This window comes from Cynocephalus volans, chromosome 9, assembly GCF_027409185.1.
Source record: "Cynocephalus volans isolate mCynVol1 chromosome 9, mCynVol1.pri, whole genome shotgun sequence".
NCBI classification, from domain to species: Eukaryota; Metazoa; Chordata; class Mammalia; order Dermoptera; family Cynocephalidae; genus Cynocephalus; species Cynocephalus volans.
This window is the reverse complement of record NC_084468.1, coordinates 23199301-23221177: the sequence shown is the minus strand read 5'-3', so window position 1 is coordinate 23221177 and position 21877 is coordinate 23199301. Positions and strand designations below refer to the sequence as shown.

General features: G+C 37.4%; 1 protein-coding gene across 2 annotated transcripts in view; it reads right to left on the bottom strand.

Moving 5' to 3' along the window:
- Positions 1–13625: 13625 nt before the first annotated feature.
- The window catches only part of TBC1D19 (TBC1 domain family member 19), a 154081-nt gene continuing 145829 nt past the window's right edge, over positions 13626–21877 (bottom strand). For both annotated transcript variants that reach the window (XM_063108149.1, XM_063108150.1), the window contains 3 exons: positions 19795–19910; positions 15005–15075; positions 13626–13998 (listed from right to left, as the gene is read on the bottom strand). In XM_063108149.1, coding sequence (XP_062964219.1) covers positions 13924–13998; positions 15005–15075; positions 19795–19910 — 262 coding nt within the window. In that variant the 3' untranslated portion in view covers positions 13626–13923. The remainder of the gene's footprint in view (positions 13999–15004; positions 15076–19794; positions 19911–21877) is intronic.

Below are 21877 nucleotides of genomic sequence, written 5' to 3'. Positions count from 1 at the left end.
TGACTGGCTTATTTCACTTAGCATAATGTCCTCAAGGTTCATTCATGTTGTCATGTTATGGCAGGATTTCCTCTATGTCCACTCATCCATTGATGGACATGTAAGTTGTTGCCAAATCATGGCTACTGTAAATAATGCTGCAACAAACATGGGAATTTAAATATGTCTTTGAGATCTTGATTTCAGTTCTTATGGATAAATACTCAGAAGGGGGATTGCTGTATCAGATAGTAGTTCTATTTTCAACTTCTTGAGGAACCTCCATAATGTTTTCCATAGAGGCTGCACTATTTTTCATTCCTACCAACAGTGTAAAAGGGGTTCCAACTTCACATCTTCACCAACACTTTTTTTTCTTTTTTTTTGATACCAGCCATCGAGACAGGTACGAGGTGACACCACACACGCTCAATGTGGTTTTGATGTGCAGTCCCCTCATGATCGGTGAGTGATATTGAGCATCTTTTCATATACCTGTAGGCCATTTGTATTCTTCCAGTTTTTTAATGTAAGCTAAGATCGCTGACGTGGTGTGATGTGTATGTGTAAAAAAAATCTTTATTTCATATTCATTTTTCAAAGATATTTTCACTGTGTAAAGAATTTTAGACTGACAATATTTTTCTTCCAGTACTTTAAGATATTGCTCCACAGTCTTCTAGTTTGCATGTTTCTGACAAGTAATATGCTGTCATTCTTAACCTTGTTCCTCTCTACAGAATAGGACTTCTTTTAAAATTTCCACTTTACCACTAGTTTTAACCAAATTTATTATGATGTATCTTCTTGTAGTTTTATTTTTCTTGTGCTTGGGGTTTGCTGATCTTCTTGGATATGAGGCTTATTATTTTTCATTGAATCTGGAAAAATTTTGCCTTTATTTTTTAGATATCTGTCCTCCCTTCCCTTGCAGCCTCACCCAGATTTGCCCATTCTGGCTCAGGAGCTATGGAGCTCCCCAGCATCTCCTCCTGGGGTCACAGGGTCCTGCCCACAACCCCGGCAACCTTGCCCAGAGAGGCCCACTTCAGCTGAGGAGCTGCAGAGTAACCCAACATTTATCTTGGGTATGCAGAGTCCTGCCCATGACCCCAGAGACCTTGCCCAGAGTCACCCACTCCAGTTGAGGAGTTGCAGAGCACCCCAGCATTTCTTCTGGGAGCACAGGGTTCTTCCCACCAGCCCCAGAGACCTGACCCAGAGTCACTCACTCTAGCTAAGGAGTTGCAGAGCTCCCCAGCATCTCCCCTGGGGGTGCAGAGGTCCCACCCAAGGCCCCAGCAACCCTGCCCAGTGTCACCCACTTCAGCTGAGGAGCTACAGAGTGCCCCAACATCTCTCTTTGGAATCAGAGATCCCAGCAGTCGCCCCAGCGACCTCACCCAGTATTGTCAACTCTAGCTAAGGAGCTGCAGAGCACCCCAGTGCCTCTCCTGGGAGTGCAGGGTCCTGCTTGAACTCCCAGTGACCCCACCCAGAGTTGCCCACTTCAACTGAGGAGTTTCTGAGTACCTCAGGGTCTCTCTTGAACTCCAAGGTCCTGACTGTGGTACCAGCAATCCTGCCCAGGGTCACTCACTCTAAGTGAGGAGCTGCAGAGCACCCCAATGCTTCTCCCAGGAGCCCAGGACCTCACCCACAACCCCAGAGATGCTGCACAGTGTTGCCTATACAACTGAGGGGCCTCAGAAAGTCTCAGAACCTCTCCTGGGAGTTGAGGTCCCAACTGCAGTTCCAGTGCCACCCCTACCCCTCACTCCCCCCCTAGGGTTGACCATTCCAGCTGAGAATCTTGCAGAGTGCCCGCATGCTTCTTTAAGGGGTCCATGTTCCTGCCCATTACCCCAGCGACCCTGCCCACTTTAGTGGAGTTACAGCTGATTGCCATAGTACTGCTCCCAGAACCCTGAAATCCTTATAGAGACCCCAATGTTCCCAGCCAGGATCACCCACTTCAGTGAAGGAAGCACTGAGTGCACCAGTACATCTGCCAGGAGCTTGAGGTCCTGCCTGTAGCCCCAGTAACCCTGCCCAGTGTCCCCCACTCTGGCGAGAAGCTGCCAGGTGCCTCAGCGCCTAAGGCATGAAGGCACTGACAGACGACTCTACCATTGAATACAATCAGAGAAACCACATGGAGATTTCGATTACAAGTATATTAGGTTATTTAAAGTTTACATACAGCTCATTAATTATCTTTTCATTTTCTTTTTAGTCTTTCTCTGTGTTTTATTTTGGATTGTTTCTATTGTAATGTCTTCATAATTCAATAAACTTTTCTTCTGAAATGTCTAATCTGTGAAAACATCCAGTTATTTTTTGTCTCAGACACTGTTTTTTTCCTTTAGAATAATTTGGAAAATTTTTTATCTTCCATGTACTTAACACGGTCAATTTTTCCTCCAGCTTCTTGAACATATAAGACATTGTTATAAAAACTGTTTTAATGTCTTTGTTTATACATTCTATCATGTGTCATTTTCAGTCAGTTTTGATTTAGTGATTTTGTTCCTATTATGAGTTGAATTTTCCTGCTTCTTTGCAAGAATTGTTTATTAAATGCCAAATATTGTGAAATTTACCTTGTTGTATGCTGTATATATTTGTATTCTTATAAATAGTCTTAAGCCCTGTTCTGGGATGAAGTTACTTGGAAACCGTTTGCATTAGTCTATTTTTGTTGCTTATAATAAAATACTTGGAACTGGGTGAGTTATAAAAAAAATGAAATTTATTGCTTACAGTTTCTGAAGCTGGGAAGTCCGAAGTCCAGGGAACACATCTGGTGAGAGCCTTGGTGGCGGCAACAGTGATGGCAGAGTATCACATTGTGTAAATGAAGGAGCAGAGAGAGTGAGAGAGATAGCTAGTCATGTACTCTCCTTTTAAAGCCCTCTGAACCACAGCCCATTTTTAATCCATTCACTACAGCATGGTCCTACAATCTGCTCATCTCTTCAAGGCCCCCGCTTTCAATTACCGTAACAGGATTTCCCACCCACAGCAGTTAGTGGTGATTAAGCCCCAAGGAGGGTGGGGGGACACTCACTCTATAGCACCATTAAATACTCTTGAGTCTTGCTTTTAAGCTTTGCTAGATGGGCCCAGAACAGCATCTAATCTAGGATTAGCATTCTCCACTAAATGAGGCAAAGCCCTTCTGAGTATTCTACCCAATGCCTCATAAATTATGAGGTTTTCCATTCTGACTGGTGGGAACAGGCACTATTCCTGGCCCTGTGTGAGCTCAAGGGATTGTGCCCTCTAATCCTTTTTAGTAGTTCTTTTTTGGCCTGGGGTAGTTTCCTCATGTTCATACTCTAAGTAAAGCTCCCAACTGACTTGTTGAGGAGGATCTTTTGCAGATCCTTAGATTTCCCTCTTTGTGCTCTCTCCTTTCTGATACTCTGTCCTATGAGACTCTTGTTTCCTTGGCCCCCTTGGACTCCCAATCCCATCTCTTCAACTCAAGCACCCTGGGTTCTTCATGGGTTCCTCCTTCCTAAGTTCCATCACGGAAACTTCCGATAGGCAGTAAGTTGGGGCAATCATAAGGCTTCACTGTTTTTTGTACTTGAGGTCCCATGACTTGAGAACTGTTTTTTGTTGTTGTTTGTGTAGTCTGATTTTCAGTTGCTTCAGGTGAAGGGTAAATCTGTTTCTGGTTACTCCATGTCTTAGTCTGCTCCAGCAACTATAACAAAATACCATAGACAGTGTGACTTAACAGAAATTTATTTTTTTACCGTTCTGGAGGCTGAGAAGTCCAAGATCAAGGTGCTGACACAGAAGGATTCATTCTGAGGCCTCTTCTCTTGACTTGTAGGTGGCTGTCATGTTGCCGTGTGCTCACATGATCTCTTCTTTGGAGAGAGAGCTTCAGTCGCTTCTTCTTTTTATAAAGATACTAATCCCATGATGGGGGCTCCATTTTCATGGCCTCTTCTAAACCTAATTACTTCCCAATGCCCATCACATACCATCACATTGGGGATTAGGGCTTCAACATATGGCTTTTGGGAGGGACACATTCAGTCCATAGTATCCATCTTGAACAGATGTGGAAATCTCCCCAAATTGTATTTTTAGGAGGACTAGATCTGCAAGATGTTAATAGTTTGTGTATATGTGATGTTAAAAAGTTTGGGGTTAAGCAGAGATGATCAGGTTGTTTTACTGCAGGAATTCTCAGTCTATAATGGACTAATGTGGAGTGTAAACATCCACAAGGAAAACACAGTATGAAACATTTCCCAAATTTATTGATATTGCGGGAGGTGCCCTCACACAGTGGTTGAATTTTTATATTGATAAGAGAAGTCTGAAAGGTCAAGAAGGGTGTTGTTCCTATTCTCCGGCTGAGGCCACTGACTTTGTCCTAGGGCTGAGTGCTAGGTTGGCCTTCAGTCCGGGAGAGTAGAGTTCCTATTCCTAATACAGTGCCCCCGACAACATTTCTGTATTTGATCACCAGCCTGGCATTATCTAAATGTCTGACAGAGCTGGAAACCACTGTCAGGATAGAGTCCTTTTAGCTGCCTTCTGACCCAAATCTTCTTTGTTTCAATAGATGTATTCAGTTCTTTCCATTCTCTTTATATGCTCATACATGAAATACTCATTCACTCAGTTTCCTCCTACACTAGGGGAGGAAGCCCATCAACACAAAAAATAGTATGCCTTTCTCTCTTTCTCACTTAAACACATGCATTCTCTCTCTCCATGGGTCAGTCCATCACCATAGTTTTTGAGGGAATACCTTGCATGCTACGGGTGCAAAAAGAGTTGCATATTAGAGATAATTTGTTGCTTTCTATTTCAAAAAAACTTTGCAATGATTCCATTTATAAAGGAGGGATCCTTTTGTCTGAGTAATTAAAATAATCCCTCCCCATGCCATGAGTAAGGAGAAACAATGAATAGGCAGAATCCAAAAGAGGGAAAGGAGAACCAAATTCACTAGATGGAAAAAAGAAATAGCTGAGTCGTCAAACTAGTGCTAGAGCAAAGACCACCACAACTCCTGCTGTCTAAAGAAGCAGGCGACTATAATTAGACCATACAGCCTTCCTGAGGGAGCAGCTGCCCCACCACAGACAGGAATGATCTGGACCACAGCAGTAGGGCTTATTGCCGAGTCACCTCTGAGAGGATAGGTCCATCCTCACACCCATTTATCTCACTCCCCATCAGAATTCCAAGCTCCCAAACATCAATTCCTACACTTTTTTCTCTTAATCTGACCTAATCCTCCCCCCACCCATTCCTCTCCCTAGTAAACCGTTCCCTTCTACCTCTTGGAATTCCCAGTGAGAGATCAATGAACTCTTCTCTGGAGGTTCTATCTTTCAACCTCTTCTCTGGAGGTTCTATTCACCCTCTTACTTAGCTAAAAACAGGCCATATCATGGAGATACAGTTTCCCTGCAGCCCTTTTTTTACTCTCATATTCAAAGTGCTTCAGTGCAAGCTTCCTCCTCAATGCCAGTTTTAGAGTGTTATTCCCTCTTGCCTCTTGCAACCCTCTTCTGCTCCTTTGAGGCTCATGCCACCTGGTTATACCACTTTTCCTGTTCCATGCTGCTGTAACCTACTAGTAGTCTCTGGGTCTTTCCTTCTTATTCTCAGGAAAGCTAAGCTTTCAAGTTTTCTTCTTTATCCCTACTCTTGTCATCCTTCTTGGTGACTTCAGCATGTATGCTGATGATGATTCCATCTAACGTCATAGACTCTTGGCTTTTGACTTCCTCTTATTTTCAGTGATGTTTTCTTCTCTACATCAGCCATTCATCATGGCTTACATCTTGGCATCAACCAAAATGGCATCATCTCCAAAATTTCAAAAGCAAATATCTTATTCTGACTGCAATTATTAACCTTCCAAGTCACCTGCCTTCAAAAGTACCCCTTATTCAAAAGTGCTTTTAATTTTTGTTGTGACCTTAAATCTGTCTACCTCTTTATCCATGTCCATTACCAATTCCTCCTTACCTTTCATTTCTCTTCTTTTCTATCTTATATTCCATGATCCATCACTATAGTTTCTTTCTTGCAACCCTCAACTTCCTTGTCCTGTTCAATGATATTTGGAGTCCAATAAACAGCACCCTTCCTCCTGTCTGAGCTCTGCAGTACTTGAGAAAGAAAATTAAAATCTAGGCTGATGAAAGCAGATAAAGATGATATGTCATCTTTCTTACTGATAAAGTTAATCTCAAGGAATGTGACTTAATTTTACAGCAAGAACCAGATTTTTAAATTGAGTGTCTGACTTACACACTTAGTCATAAGCAGCACCAAACAACTGCAGCTATCCCTTCCCTCCACCTCCAGTCCCATACCATGGGATCCAGACTTTCCTAAGCTCAGGAAATAGAGCAGAAGTGCAGAACATATGTTCACTGTGGGCAGCTAGATCCCAAAAGATGAGAGGAGGTTGGCTTTACTGCCCACTCTCTTACCAACTTCATCAATAATACAATTCACTCCTCTGTAGGGTAAGAGGGAATGAGGGCCAGCTATAGGCTGGGAGCACTACACCAGTGATATCCTTCCACATGAAAGGAAATATTAGGACTTGGTGATACATTTCCCCTAACACCTCTCCCTCCATCACACTTGTCCAACTTTTTTGGTCTTTTCCCTATCAGCACCAGAGCAGTAGAAGGTAGTTTTCAAAATACTTTTACATATTTTATCTCATTTGATCATTATAAAAACCACACGACAGAAATCAGATGGGTAGAATCACCTATGTCCTGAGAAAGGGAATTAAAGTAATGGAATTTGTAACTCCCATATGTTATAGTTAGTTTGTCTGCAGAGAAGTGGATTAGTTCCTTCTTTTTGCTGTAACAAATCACCACACACTTAGGGGCTTCAAACAACACAGATTTTTAGTCTTATAGTTCTAGAGGTCAAAAGTCCAAAAATCAAGGTTTTAGCAGAGCTGAGTTCCTTCTGGAGGCTCTAGGGGAGAATCAATTTCCTTGCCTTTTCTAGCTTTTAGAGGCTGTCCACATTCCTTTGCTTGTGGCTCCTTCCTCCATTTTCAAAGCCAGCAGCATAGCACCTTCAAATCCCTCTCCAACACAAACCCTCCTGCCTTTCTCTTTCACTTATAAGGATGCTTTTTGTTACATTAGGCCCACCTGATAATCCAGTATAATCTCCTCATCTCAAAATCCTTAATAACATAAGCAAGTCCCTTCTGCCATCATGTAAGGTAACACATTCACAGGTTTCAAGGATTAGAACATGAACATTGTTGGAGGATCATTGTTTTTCCTACAATAGGAAGAATGGTACTACTTCAAGAAAGTGGTGCCAGGATTCTATTTCCATAGAGAAGTACTACTCTACTTCCAAGAATTACTGTCTCTTATCGCATTTGTTACTGAAAATGCAATCACAAAAATACACATACACATTGAATGCCCAGCACAGAACCTTGCTCTGAGTAAGCATTTACTATTTGCTGAATAAATATATGCACACCACACGTCTCAGAAAAAAGTCTTAAGGATAAAGAATAGTTGAAGAAGTAATAAAAACACAATTTTCTAATTAACATGACAAAGGCACTGATAATATCTGAAGGCAACTGCTTAAAAGAATGATTTTAAGAAGCCATTTGGATCATTAGCAACATAAAACTTACCCAATCTAGCTTCACTGTATGTCAACATTTATCCCTACCTCCTGAATCTGTCTCACTTTCTCCTATTTTTTTTAAACCTAAATTGGCCAATTACATTCATATACATTTTAAGTTATTACACTTATTCAAGAAACAAGTACATTTCATTTAGGTGAGCTGCAACACTTCTGTATTCTATTGCAGGTTCTAGTCAGTGAATAAGGGAAGGAAAAAAAGACATGTATTTGAAAGAAAGAAGCAAAATTGTCTTTATTTATAGATGACATATTATATATGTAGAAAATCCTAGGGAAACTACAAAAAAGTATAGTAGAAGAAGTAAGTTTAGCAAAGTCTTAGGATACAAGGTCAATATAAAAAAATCAACAGTATTTCTATATATTAACAACAAACCATTAGAAATTAAAATTAAAACCACCATTTACAATAACATAAAAAATGTGAAATAATTAGGAATAAATTTAACAAAGTATGTGTAAGAACTGTACTCTGAAAATTACAAAATATTGCTGAGTGAAATTAAAGAAGACCTAAATAAATGGAGAGACATACCATGTTCATGGATTGGAAGACTCAATATTGTTATGATATCAATTGTCCCTAAACTGATCTATAGATTCAATGCTGTCTCAATAAAAATTTCAGTATTTTTTTTTTCATTTTTCTTTTGGTGCAAATTAAGAAGCTGATTGTAAAAGTTATTTAGTAATGCAAAGAAGCTAGAATAGCCATAATAGATGGCTTACACTATCTGATTTTAATGTTTTTTTTTTTTTTTTTTTTTGTCTTTTTCGTGACCAGCACTCAGCCAGTGAGTGCACTGGCCATTCCTATATGGGATCCGAACCCACGGCGGGAGCGCCACCGTGCTCCCAGCGCAGCACTCTACCAAGTGCGCCACGGGCTCGGCCCTACACTATCTGATTTTAAGACTTACTACAAAGCTACAAAAATCCAGACAGTGTAGTATTGGAATAAGAACGACATAAATCCATGGAACAAAACAGAGTCCAGAAACCAGCCCACATATATATGATCAACTGATTTTATACAAAGGTGCAGATGTAAAAGGGAGAGGAGAGTCTTTATGGCAAATGGTGTATATATATCCATATGCAAAAACATGAACTTCAACCCTTAACCTGCACCACATAGAAATTTTTTTTAAAAACCCCAAAAACTGATCATAGACCTAAATTATATGCTAAATCTATAAAGTTTATAGAAGAAAACACAAGAAAAAATCTTTGTGACTTTCAGTTATGCAAAGATTTCTTAAATAGGACACAAAAAATATAAACAATAAAAAATATAAACAATAAAGGAAAAAAAATAGATAAGTTAGACTTCGACAAAATTAAAGCTTTTGCTTTCTAAAAGAGAGTTAAGAAAATTGAGAGAAAAGCCATAGGCTGGGAGAAAATTTTGTAAACCATATAGTGTCTCCAGAATAATTCCTACAACTTGATAAGAAAATAATTTATTTAAAATGGGCAAAAGATTTGAACACTTTATAAAAGAATATATATAAATGGCAAATAAGCATAAAAAGATGCTCAGTATCATTACATTATCATTAGGGAAATACAAATTAAAACCACCTATTAGAATTACTAACATCATAATACCAAGTGTTGGTAAGGATTTGGAGCAACAAGAACTCATATATTGCTGCTGGGAATGTAAAATGGTAGAACCACTTCAGAGGGCTTCTTAGAAAGATAAACAGATGCTTACATACGACCTAGAAATTTTACTTCTAGGTATTTATCCTAGAAATATGAAGATATATGTCCACATGAAGGCTTGTACACCAAAACTGAAAACAACATGGATGTCCATTAACAATGGTGAATAAACAAACTGTGAAATAGTCATACAAGGAAATCCTACTCAGCAATAAAAAGGAATCATGAAACAATGTGGATGGATCTCCAGACATTATGCCAAGCAAAAGAAGCCAGACACAAAACAGTATATATGTATGATTCCATTTACATGAAACTCTAGAAAAGACAGATCTAATCTTTAGGGACAAAAACAGATTAACTGTTGCCTGGAGTAAATGTGTGTATGGGGGATTGAATGGGATGGGACACAGAGATAACTTTTTTGTGTGATGGAAATGTTCTGTGCCTTCATTGTGATGGTGACATGGGTATATACATTCATCAAATCTTAGAGAACTGTATCCTTGAAATATTTTATTTCATATAAAATATATGTACAATTTTTAGTAAAGTTGACTTAAATGAATAATTGAGACTTCCACAGGCAACTCCACAAACCAAGTTGGTGGGTAAAACAGCTGTGTGACATTGGACATGTTAGTTATTACTAACTTGCTCTGAATAAAACAAGTTCCCTCATCAGTAAAATTAGTGAATTAGAATATTTCATTCGTTCAGTCAGTAAAATTAGTGAATTAGAATATTTCATTCGTTCAGTCAATAAACATTTATTAAAACTTACTATGGGTCAAGCACTGTGCTATGTTCTAGAGATATAAAGCTGAAAAGAAACAATTTTTGCCTTCAAGGAGTCACAGTCTATTGGAAGAAAAGGACAAGCTAATGTGATTATGCCTATTTAGGCCTTGAGGAGGATTCTTAAGAGAAGGAGTCTTCCCTGATGATGCAACCCCTGAATTGGGTTTTGAGGTACAAGATAAGAGTTAGGTAAAGAGGGAGGAAAAGGCATTTTAAGCAGAAGGAGCTGTTTGACCCAAGGGCCAAAGGCAAAAAATGTACCTATGTTAGGTACTTCAGGTAGCTTGGTAGGTCTGGAACACAGAATTCATCATTGTAAGGTCATGGTTGTGTCTTGATTGAAAGAAGTTAAAAAATACTACTGTAGTTTGAGCAGCATGTTGACAAAGGTGCTGTACCAAATAATGATACCCATATTACAGTGGGTCACCTAAAAAGACAATAACTACCATTAGTTAGGAACCTTTTCATTGCAAAAAAAGTTTTTGGCTCATGTAACAAAATAGTCCAGGGGTTTTGGCTCATGTAACAAAATGGTCCAGGGGTTTTGGCTCATGTAACAAAATGGTCCAGGGGTAGACTGGTGGATTGCAATCTAGAGATCAACAAGGACAAAAGAGCAGCTTTTCACTGTCTCCATTCCTGCGCTGCAGCAGCTCCAGACCCTACATCCTTTCTTTTTCACATCTAGCTTCCCCGAAAGATTAAACCAAAGCCTTGTAATCAAGTTTAATGGACCTCGGTGGTCTTAGGTGTCGCACTGATCTTGAAGCAATCTCTGTGGCAGAGGGATGGTACATGATGACTGCATGGCCAGAACCCAGAGGTCCTGAGGGTGGGAGTCAGCCTTACCTGAAGCACATGGAGCAGTGAGAAGATCTCCAAATAAAACCTAGAGCCTTTGTGGAAGAAGGAAGACTAGATAGGGAGGACGAATCATGTTTTAAGAAAAACAGATTCCAACCATTTTGAAACAAGTCAGGGGATACAAACACATATGGACAAATTTCTTTTTGCATCTTCCATACCTGGGATAAGTCAATGAAAGTTGCCTCAAGAATAAAGTGACATAATCAGAATACATATATAGAAAAACTATCACTCGATGTTATAAGCACCACAAAGTCAAGGATTTGGATCCCCGCATCAGTCAGCCACCAAAAAAAAAAAAAAAAAAGCACCAAGAATAAATTAACAGTTTTATGAGAACAACAAAGAAAAGGGAATAATTAACTCTAATTTATAGGCTCCAGGGTATCTTCACAATGGAGGAGATTTGTTTGAGAGGCCTTGAAAAATGAAGATCTTTCTGATAGAGATGAAATGAATAGCCATAGCTGGTTGAGGGTCAGCATGTAATCTGGAGAGGCTGAAGTATGGGATGATGGATCAGCGTGGGAACATAGAAATGGAAAGACCAAGCTGTGAAGAACTTTTCCAGCTATGCTACAGAGCTGGACTTTATCCTTTAGGCAATGGGGTTTGTTGAATTTTTTAAGTATTGTAAGTGACGCAATCACATCTGGATTTAGAGAACTATGGGAATAGACTAGACACTTCTTGAGACAAGAAGGCACATGGAGAGATAAAACTAAGTTCTGAAGTAGAAGACTGAGGGAGCTCAAACCTAATGGTCCCTATCTTCCCTGTGAAATGGGAGGACAGAGAACATGCTGAGTGTGACGGGTGCTATGCAGTTAAGACAAGTTGTTCCAAATAAAAAGATATGCCATGCATGGTCCATTCACTTTTTATAGATAAAGTCTCAACTATCAAATAAAAAGATACAAATGATAATGAAGTTGGGCATTCTTCATATATTATCTTCTACCACTTGACCTTAAAATGTCATACACATAATTAATTGCCAACAATGTCATATAATTTGCTTGGTGCTATGCAGTTTAAAAAATCACTTTCAAACATATTTTCTCATTTGGTTCTATACAATCCTGTAAGATAAACAGAACAGATACAATAATTTCCTATTGTCTGTCACACTCCAATTACTGATAAAAGAGATTAAGTTATCTAGGGATTTATAGCCTAAACTAGAATCCCCGTCTTGGGTGCTAGACCACTATAATACCCCTTTTAAAAAAGCCAAAGAAAGAAGCAAAGATAGGCATATCTGTACACATTTGATGCTAATCACTTAAAACTCACTTTCTTGTTAATAGTTTTGCCATTTTCTCAGAGTGAGGGAAGGAGGGAGATGGTAGTCGTAAGTGTGCATGTGCTGTTCTCTCGGTGAATGTGCATTTGGGCACATAGAATGGCAAAGCATATGATTATAGCTGTATCACCTTCAAAAGCAGAAAATGGAGTTTATTTAGAATCAACCACAGAATAAATTATTATTTAGTCCTCAGTAAGTCAAGTGCCTGATGAATAAAAGCATATAATACAGATTTTCAAATTAATAAACTAGTTACACCAAACTTCACCACACTTGAAGTCTTGTGCTAAACCTCACACATTTGCTAATATATACTGCTAAAATAAAAGACTCATGAAATACATTTGGATAAACCTAATAAAATTCTAGGCAATCAGTAAGAGTATCAATCTACTAACTTAGAGTTTTATTGAAGTAATCAGTATCTTGAATTTGAAGTTAAAAATGAAAGACAATGGTTTTTGGACTTTTTCCCCACTTACTGGTATTCCATATTACAGAAATGGTAGGTCTTTAGGAAGTAATATAAAATAATTCCCCAGTCTTGTGTACTAGACCACTACATTAATCCTTTTAAAAAAGCTTACGAATATTTTCCTAAAGAAAGAAGCAAAGATAGGCATATCTGTACACGTTTGACCCTAATCATTTAAAATTCCTTCATTTATAATAAAGACCAAAATAAGATTGATGACTTGCATAATAATAATAGTATTAACAGTTCTAGAATGAATGTATACTACCTACTTCTAGTCTCTTTCAGCTACTCTGCCCTAGAAATAAATCTTGTTAAATGAAGCTTCAGCAAAAGTGGATGTGGTTTTGATTCTTCATTCCCTTCATTCCTTCGGGTGTCCTCCTTGTATACTTCCAACGTGAAAAACCTGGCAACAGGCATCAGCAGTATCAAGTCTTCTAAGCAAGAGATTGAGGATTGAGAAGTGTGAAGGGATCACCCCAGACATTTTGGACTTTTCAGAGAGCAAAGAATAAAATATTGCCAGCTGAAGACAATTGTATTCCTTCTTCAGTAGAGACATTTAAGGGAGAAATAAAACAGAGAGGGAATCTAGAAAATCCCTGGAGAGTGAAAAGTTCTAAAAACACCAAAATATATTTGAATTCCTACTTTTAAGCACTATCTTTTTAAGTTTTCTCATACCCTACCCCACCCCGGCTCTGAATGAAGAGCAACTTATAAGACAAAACAATACATTTTCTAGAGAGAACTTTATAAACTGACATAAAAGAATCGTCCAAGAAGCTACATTACTTCTTGAAGTTTATTACAGTTTCTTTAGCTCTTATTGCATATATTGTTCATGCCTTTTACAAGTCAGAATTACATATATATATATATTATGCTTAATCTAGCAGAATCCCTTCTCTTGAAAATCAGCAGCATGCAATGCAATATTTGGTGTGCAAAGTTATTGTTTCAAAAAGTGAAAAACTACTTAGGTTTAACTGAGGAGGGAACATGATCTTTATTGGCGTATATGCAAAGTTTAATTTTGGTTTTATGCAGAGTTTGCATAGTTCATGATTAGCTTCTAATGGAAAATTAGATGTGTTGTCAGTGACCTTGAAGAAGATCAGGTGACAGTAGCAAACAGAAAAATTTGAAGAAGAGGCATAACTTTTAAAGTAGAAAGGTCAGCAAGAACTGCCTGAAACAAAAAACAAAAAGTATTATTAATAGCAAAGTGAAGTTCATGAAATAAGGTAAAACAGAAACACCATTACAATGTAATTTTGGCATCAACACACTCTAAATTCTTCAGATTTGCCCTCAATCTCTGTACCAAAGCTACAACTTTCCTTCTCTTTTCTGAATATCTTAGTGTTAGTCCATGCTCAATATGCTAAAACATGAAGTAGAAAATAACCCGGACTTTAGTCTTGAGCCTTCTTCAAATATACAAGGTAGCAGGAGTTTATAAGAGGTCTAACATTTCAAGTTGCTTCTATAAATAAACGTACATTATGAATCCTAGTCCCTTTATTCTAGTGAAAGGAGTAACGGACTACAGGAAGTCATTTTGAGATAGACCTAATGTTTATTCAGTTGCAAGACACATAAACATCCTCTTCCCTTTAGACAAAGAATGTAGGCAGCTATTTTAAGGATAAAATTTATATTTCTGTGAGAGAGAACAAATAGAGTAATATGGTAAGTACTATTTAATTGAACCATATTTCAGATAAAAACTATACTATGGAAAAGAAATCAGCTTTAAATAACTCACAATAAAAAATAACCAAAAAAGCCGATGTATCTTTACTTTATCATCCAAACACATGCTCTTTAACTCTCTCAACTAGCTTTTCTTTGTTCTATGACCATAATGCACGGACATGAACAATAATAAGAAAATGCAACATAAGCCCCAATAGTTTCTATTAAAATTACTAGTCGTCTGATTTCCCATAATGGTTATAATGGTTTCCTATAATAATTTTGTCTATGACCCTTTCATAAGAAGATTGTTTTCAAGTAATTAAAGAAATTGAATATTTCATATTACTTGGGTAAAATCAGAACTTACAAGTTTTGCCCAAATTAAAAAATTCGGCTACGGGTAACGTGCATTCTATGCATCAGACACAAAGTGACCGAGCCTGGCAGTCTCTCAGAAACTATTTCCATCCCATCTAAGTGAAACTTATCCTTACTTCAGCTGCAGCCAGTGATGTCACCTCCATCAGGTTCACTGCTCGGAAAGCAAACACGGCAGCTGCCAGGACTGGAAAAGAACGCACACTATTTCAATTGCTGGCCCACTCATCAGCTTGGCAAAGTTACTGCTATGCCCACAACCCACTACGAAAGCTCAGAACTAATGCTTTCCATGACTGCACTCCCACATTCCAAATTAAGGTTTTGGGATGAATGGAAATTGTGTGCTCTAGAGAAAAGTGCCTGATGGCTGGACAAACTGAATCTCATAGTTTTGGGAAAAAGCAAAATTCAGTGGTCTTAAAAAAAGCCATTTTATCTTTCTGTGCCTGACTTGTTTCACTTAATATAATTCTCTCAAGGTCCATCCATGTTGTTGCAAATGGCAGTATTTCATTCGTTTTTATAGCTGAGTAGTATTCCATTGTGTAGATGTACCACATTTTCCGTATCCACTCATGGTGGGAGCTAAAAATTAATATATAAATTCACACACACACACACACACACACAAACCGGGGGCGGGGGGAAGAAGATATAACAACCACAACTACTTGAAGTTGATACGACAAGCAAACAGAAAGGACATTGTTGGGGGGGAGGGGGGAGGGAGAAGGGAGGGAGGTTTTGGTGATGGGGAGCAATAATCAGCCACAATGTATATCGACAAAATAAAACTTAAAACAAAAAAAAAAAACAAAAAACAAACAAACAAACAAAAAGCCATTTTATAAATTGTTTCTTTCATACCTACAATTTAAATTATAACAATTTAAAAATGGCATGAAGATCTAATGGCTGTCTTATAAATTAAAGTCTATCTTGATGCAGGTGTTTCTTATTGCAATGAAAAGATTTCTGAAAAGTTATATGGAGACTGAATTTTTAAATATGTCAGATCATGTTTCATATGTACCAAGGAGGTGCCCTGACAGAAAAATGGCAATAAATCCTTTTCTTAAAAAGTATTTTGACAATATTTTGTTATATTTATATTTTAGTACTCAGCATTGACTTTCTTAGAATGCCAGAAATGGATATATCTGTGGGAAGGGCTGCTGTGGGATTGACTCTGATATTTATATTAATGTTGGCCACAAGGAAAATAAATTGAGACTTCGAAAAAAAAATTATAGGACAACTTGAAGGTCAATAATATACATCAAGTAGAAAACAATATTTGGATTATTGTTTCCATTAAACATATGCATATGAAAAAAGATTAGTGCTAACATATAATACTTATTAATACATAATCTACCATAAAATCCCATGTGAGGGAATGAGTCATGACCAACAGAAGGACCTACGTGAAAAGCAGGCAACCCTGATAAGGAGATGCTACTGCCTAGAGATAACCCTTGACTTCTTCCCTTTTTCTTCCATCACCAGTGATGGTAATGCATTCCCCACCCAACAAGTCACTGAAGTTTAGAAATACTGAAGGTAAGAAATATTCAAAATTATTTGGAAGACTGGTTCCTGGGTATACAGCATAGCTAATGCAAACATATAGTTTTTAAAATATATTTTTACTATGGGAATAATAATAATAACAACAGCAGCGGTTGACTGTCACACCAGCTCTATCAGCCCCATTTTACTAATGTAGAAACTGAGGCATAGTGAGCTAGATGATATGTTCAGAGTAACGTGGATAGAAAATAGTAGAGCCAATACTTGACCCTGGCTCTGGAGCCTGTGGATCAAACCACTATGTGATGATGCTATTAAGACTGAAGGTAAGCAGTAATGACTCATCCCTGATATGAAAATCAGTGTGCTTTCCTAAGAATCATCTGCTCTGCTGTCTCCCAGAATGGTTCTCCAGAGATGGCATGAAGGATAATGCTACGGTAGTTCTGGGCTCTGGCAGGGTAGGTGGTTGTGCCTGAGGAGTAGAAGTCAGAAGCTAAGCCTCTTAATTTCCCCAGCTGGAGGCAGTGTGCAACCAGTGACTGGGAAGTACAGGGACTTTACTAGTAGCACAAAGATTTTGGACAGTCTGGCAAAAAAGCATAAGAACTAGTCAGAGAGGAAAATTCTGAAGGAAAAAAGTGGTGGTGTTAGAACAAAATTTAAGAAGTCAAGTCAGCTGAGATTATTCAATATGTAACATGGGACGCAGAGATCTGGGACAAAGAATTTACTCTTTAAGTAAAAGGAGAAAACTTAAGTACTTTATAGTCACTAAGCTTCACATTTACAAGAATATCAAAGAAAATCATTTCTGTGAACCAGCAAGTCTTTACAGCTTCCTAATACCTGGAATCATATTTTGTACAGTGGAGACATTTTAGAAGCTAAGCAATATAATCACTACCTCCTTTTTGTGTATAATTGAACAGTTGCTGAAAGCTTGACACGATAGCCAAATTTTCTGCTGTAGCAGGAAAGAGTTTTACATAATGGGAAACTGTTTTTCCAAAGGTAGATAAGAGGAGGGAAAAAAAGAGCAGTTCACTAATTGACCTCAGCATCCAAAATGCTTATGTGCTCATAACCTTTATTTATCTTGGTGTCACATCACAGAAGTTCCTTTCTGCCTGCTTCATGTTTGGTTTGCCCAGCCCTTCCGCAGAACAGGTTTGTTTGCCAAGGAGAAAAGATCTATACTACGGGATATTTTTAACTGAAATCATGCTTCGTTATGAAATGTAGAAACTCTAATATTTATTTTTGGTCTTTTAAACTATCCTCATTACTTTAATTCTAAGCGACTCTATGAGGAACAATTAAGACATCTTTGCTTTAAACAGATCTTCAGTAGGCTCTAATTAAGTCACAGTTAAAGTCAGTGATATTTAATAAAATATTTTTAAAGATTATATAATAACTCACTTGATCAAAAAAGGTGGTCCCCAAATACTCATACCAAAAATGTGTGAAATAATCAAGACTAATTTGCATACATCTATATGAGATTATTTACACTTTACTTGAATTCCATGGTAGGGGGCTCCCATCTGTCTAATTTCATTTCTAAATGTTCTACAATTCTTCCCTACTGATTTTTAAAAAGCACTCAGGAAAAGTAGGTGGATGCAACAGTGTGGATTACATTTCTACCTATTCATCAGTAACTTTTTAATTAATATAATGAGCTCACAGAAGAGTGCCTGACTTAGAGCATATACAGTATTCAACATACATTTATTCCTCTTTTCCTTCAGTTTGCTTAGGTGTGATAAGGCACAGAATGAGAGAATTTAAATTGGAAGAGGCCTTGAAGGTTTTCTATTTCAACATTTCTTCAAGGTATAAAACCTCTTTACCCTTCAGGTGACAGTTAAAGAGCCCATTCTACTTTTGGAAAGTTCTAATGATTAGAAAGTACTTACTTTTACTGAGTTCCCTTATTTAATATGCTCTAAATTCTTTTTGAAGTAATACCAATTGTTACATACAACACTCTTCAAAATTTCTGGCATATTCAGAGGAGAGTTATTTGGTGAAAAGTCTAAAATCCTATCACTTGAGAAACAGTGGCAGAAAAGAAGGCTACTGACCCTGGAAAATAGAAGACTTTGGGGAGAGGTAGGGATACAAGTGCAGAAAAAACATGGTAATGACCTTGGTTTAACAGGAGTACATTTTAACAAGCAATATTATCCAGAACTGAAATGGGCCACCTGATAAGACAGGGATTACTCAACACTAAAGTGTTCAGAGCATAAGGACTGCTTGTCAGAAATGTTTAAAAGAAGTTATACCTGATGCCCTTTAGGATTCCTTTATCTAAATTATACATATCATTCAGCCAAAAGAGATGAGGGCAAGCTATTCTTTCCTAACTCATACTTGTAGGGGCTTACAAAAATAAAGAGAGAAGTGTACCAGGAGTTGTTAAAAACATCAGTGATATCTCTGATTATGCCAAGGGTGACATTTATCTTCATGGTACTTTATTACAAGTATTACTCTAATTTTCCCTTTTGAAATGCCACCCAATTACTATAGACCTCACAGCAAGGGAACACTCTGCCAACTTTTCTAATCTCCACCTATGGTTATAAAAAAACCTCATAATTATTATTTGAATTCTTTGATAATCCCATGATAAAAATAATAGTCTATTGTGCAAAAGACAAGCAAAATAATATAATTAATAAGAACTATGTGCCCTGTGTGTTATCACACAATTGCCCTGGGCATATATCTGTTGTAAGAACTGCTTAATTATTAAATAAGAGATGCATCTGTGGCTTTCTGGAAAAAAAAAGATGAAATATTTTTTGCCCTAGGAGAATACGTTAAAGGAGAAACTCAGCCAGCAGGGAAGAAGTCAGAGTCTGTTAGGAAAAAGGAAAAGGTTTTGAATTCAGTATAAATTGAGGTCTGGAAGAACTGAGATTCCAGCTATTCAGGGAGTCACAGTCTGTTTGGATTTTATGCAGTAGCTGAGAAGGGGCACAGAACAGAATGCTAAGACAGCCAGGGGAGTCCACAGTAGATCAGAAGTATAGACCTCATAGACCTCACAGGTGCTAAGAGATAGTAAACCCTGGTTGGACTAAAAGAGGAGAGAGAAGGGGCGGGGAAAATGGGCTTTCCTGGGAATCAAGATGACTAGGAATAGGCTGGTGTTGGGCAGTAGGACAGAATATCAAGATCGCAGAGCCTTAGTACTTGTTTTTTAAGCCAGATAAATCTATTAAATGTTCCTGAATTAGAAATGACAAATAACTGTAGACTTGAACTCCAATTACAGGTGGTGAATGTTAGAAAAGAGAGGAGCCTTACTGTACACACAGAATGTATTTTACAAACAAGCACTTACTCTTACCAGCAAGAATTTCAAGAGAGTTGTATCCAAGGATTCTATCCCACAAAAGCAAGAGTTGATCTGTAGCTAAGTATCCAGAGAAAGCTCGAACCATCCACTTAAATGATATGCGAAGTCTATAAGCAAGGAAAAACGATAATTAATTTTATCACTGAAATTTTTTCTTACAAAAAGGCAATATCAGAAGAGCTCAACTAATTTTATTGTTAAGGTAATTCCCTCATGAGTCTTAAAAAATACTTGGGTATTTAAAACTCAAGTACTATCTTAAAAGCCACAGAAGTGCAGTGGTGAGAATCCCCGATTCCTCAATTAGTGGTCTTAAAGTATTAACAGGAAGAATTATATAGGCTGGGCCCTCCTATATGTTACAGTTCAGCCTTTATAAAACCCATTTCTACATTCTGTTTTTCAGAGTGTGTAGTAACTAACTATCAATGAGCTGATCTTCTAATAGTCTTAACACTGCCAGGCAAGCCATGATAATTTGAATTTTTATTCAAAATTGAGTGTTCAATGGCTTCATATGTTTTCAAGACAATAAATTATATTTCTACATTTCAAATAGGACGTATAAAATAAAACAATGGGTAGAAGTTTTGAAAGGCCAAAAATAGTTTTAAAGCTATGAGAGAACTTATAAATAGATTTCTGATTTCAAACCTTTCATTTTAGTGAGGAGGTTATCAGCATTCTTAAAGATTGACCAGAAAATTCAATTAAATTCCATTTTGCTAAAAAAAAGGCCCTAAAATGTATGAGATCTCACTACTTATATGTTACAATAACTCTGAAATCAGGAAATAAACTCTCTGACTCTGGTGCCTTAAGAGATAAACTATTCTCTCACACTTCTGTATTATCTATTAGCATCTAAAAAATCACCTGACTGCCCGTGAGGTGCTACCCTAACTTTTTGCTGGAATTGTTTTTTGATAAATATCTGTGTTATCCTTTTAAAAGAGAAAAAGGGACCCAGAGATTGCCTTGGTTGGTGTCACTGTATAATTCTCTTAAGACTGAAAAAGATCTCCAAGTTTCAGAAATTTCTCAATACTGGATAACCATTGTTCTAATATAACAAAGTATATTTAGCAGTAGTATTGACAAATTAAGCTTTTTGATTGGTTTTAGAATATCTCTTTAGAGATGCAGAAGAAACTTTTGGTTGCTGGATATTTTAAGACTTAAAAATGCAATGGCTTTTAAGTATAAATTGCTAACTTCAACTACTTTTATTTTACTCAAATTCTCAGGGTCTTATTAGAAAAATAACATCACACATCTCCCTCTACACCCATGAATAGACAGCACAGCATCAATCAGTTTTTCAAAAATAAAGTTTATTGAGCTATAATTTATGCATAATAGAATTTACCCTTATTAATATACAGCTTGATGAATTTTGTATGAGGAAGAACCAAATGTAAATTATTGTAGAACTAAATAATACAATAACCCCCAAAAAACAAAACAAAAAAAACACCTCAATGGATAGGTTCAAAGCAAAATAAAAATGACCCAAGAAAGCAGCCAGTGAATTTGAGACAATGCCCAATCTGAACCATAGAGAAAAAAGGGTTGGGGGAAAAAATGAATAGAGCTTCAGGGATTTGTGGAACAATCCCCAAAGTTTTAATATTTGTATCACTGAAATCCCAGAAGAAAAGGAGAATGAGTATGACAGACAAAATATTTGAAGAAATAATGGCTGAGAACTTCCCAAATTTGGCAAAAGACATAAATCTACAGATTCAAGAAGCTCAGCAAACCCCAAATAGGATAAACCCAAAGAAATTCATGCCTGGGCACATCATAATCAGACTGCTAAGATCTAAAAGCAAAGATCTTGTAGCAGCCAGACAAACAAGGATTGATATTATTTCTTCCTGATATGTTTGTTAGATTTACCAGTGAAGCCATCCAGGCCTAGAGTTTATTTGAGGCTAGAATATGATTAAAGATGTATATTGTAAACCCTATGGTGCCTATCAAAAACATGTTTAAAAAGACAGTATAAATAATAATCCAATAGTAGAGATAAGAGGGAATAAGAAAAATGCTCAATTCAAAGGTAGGCAGT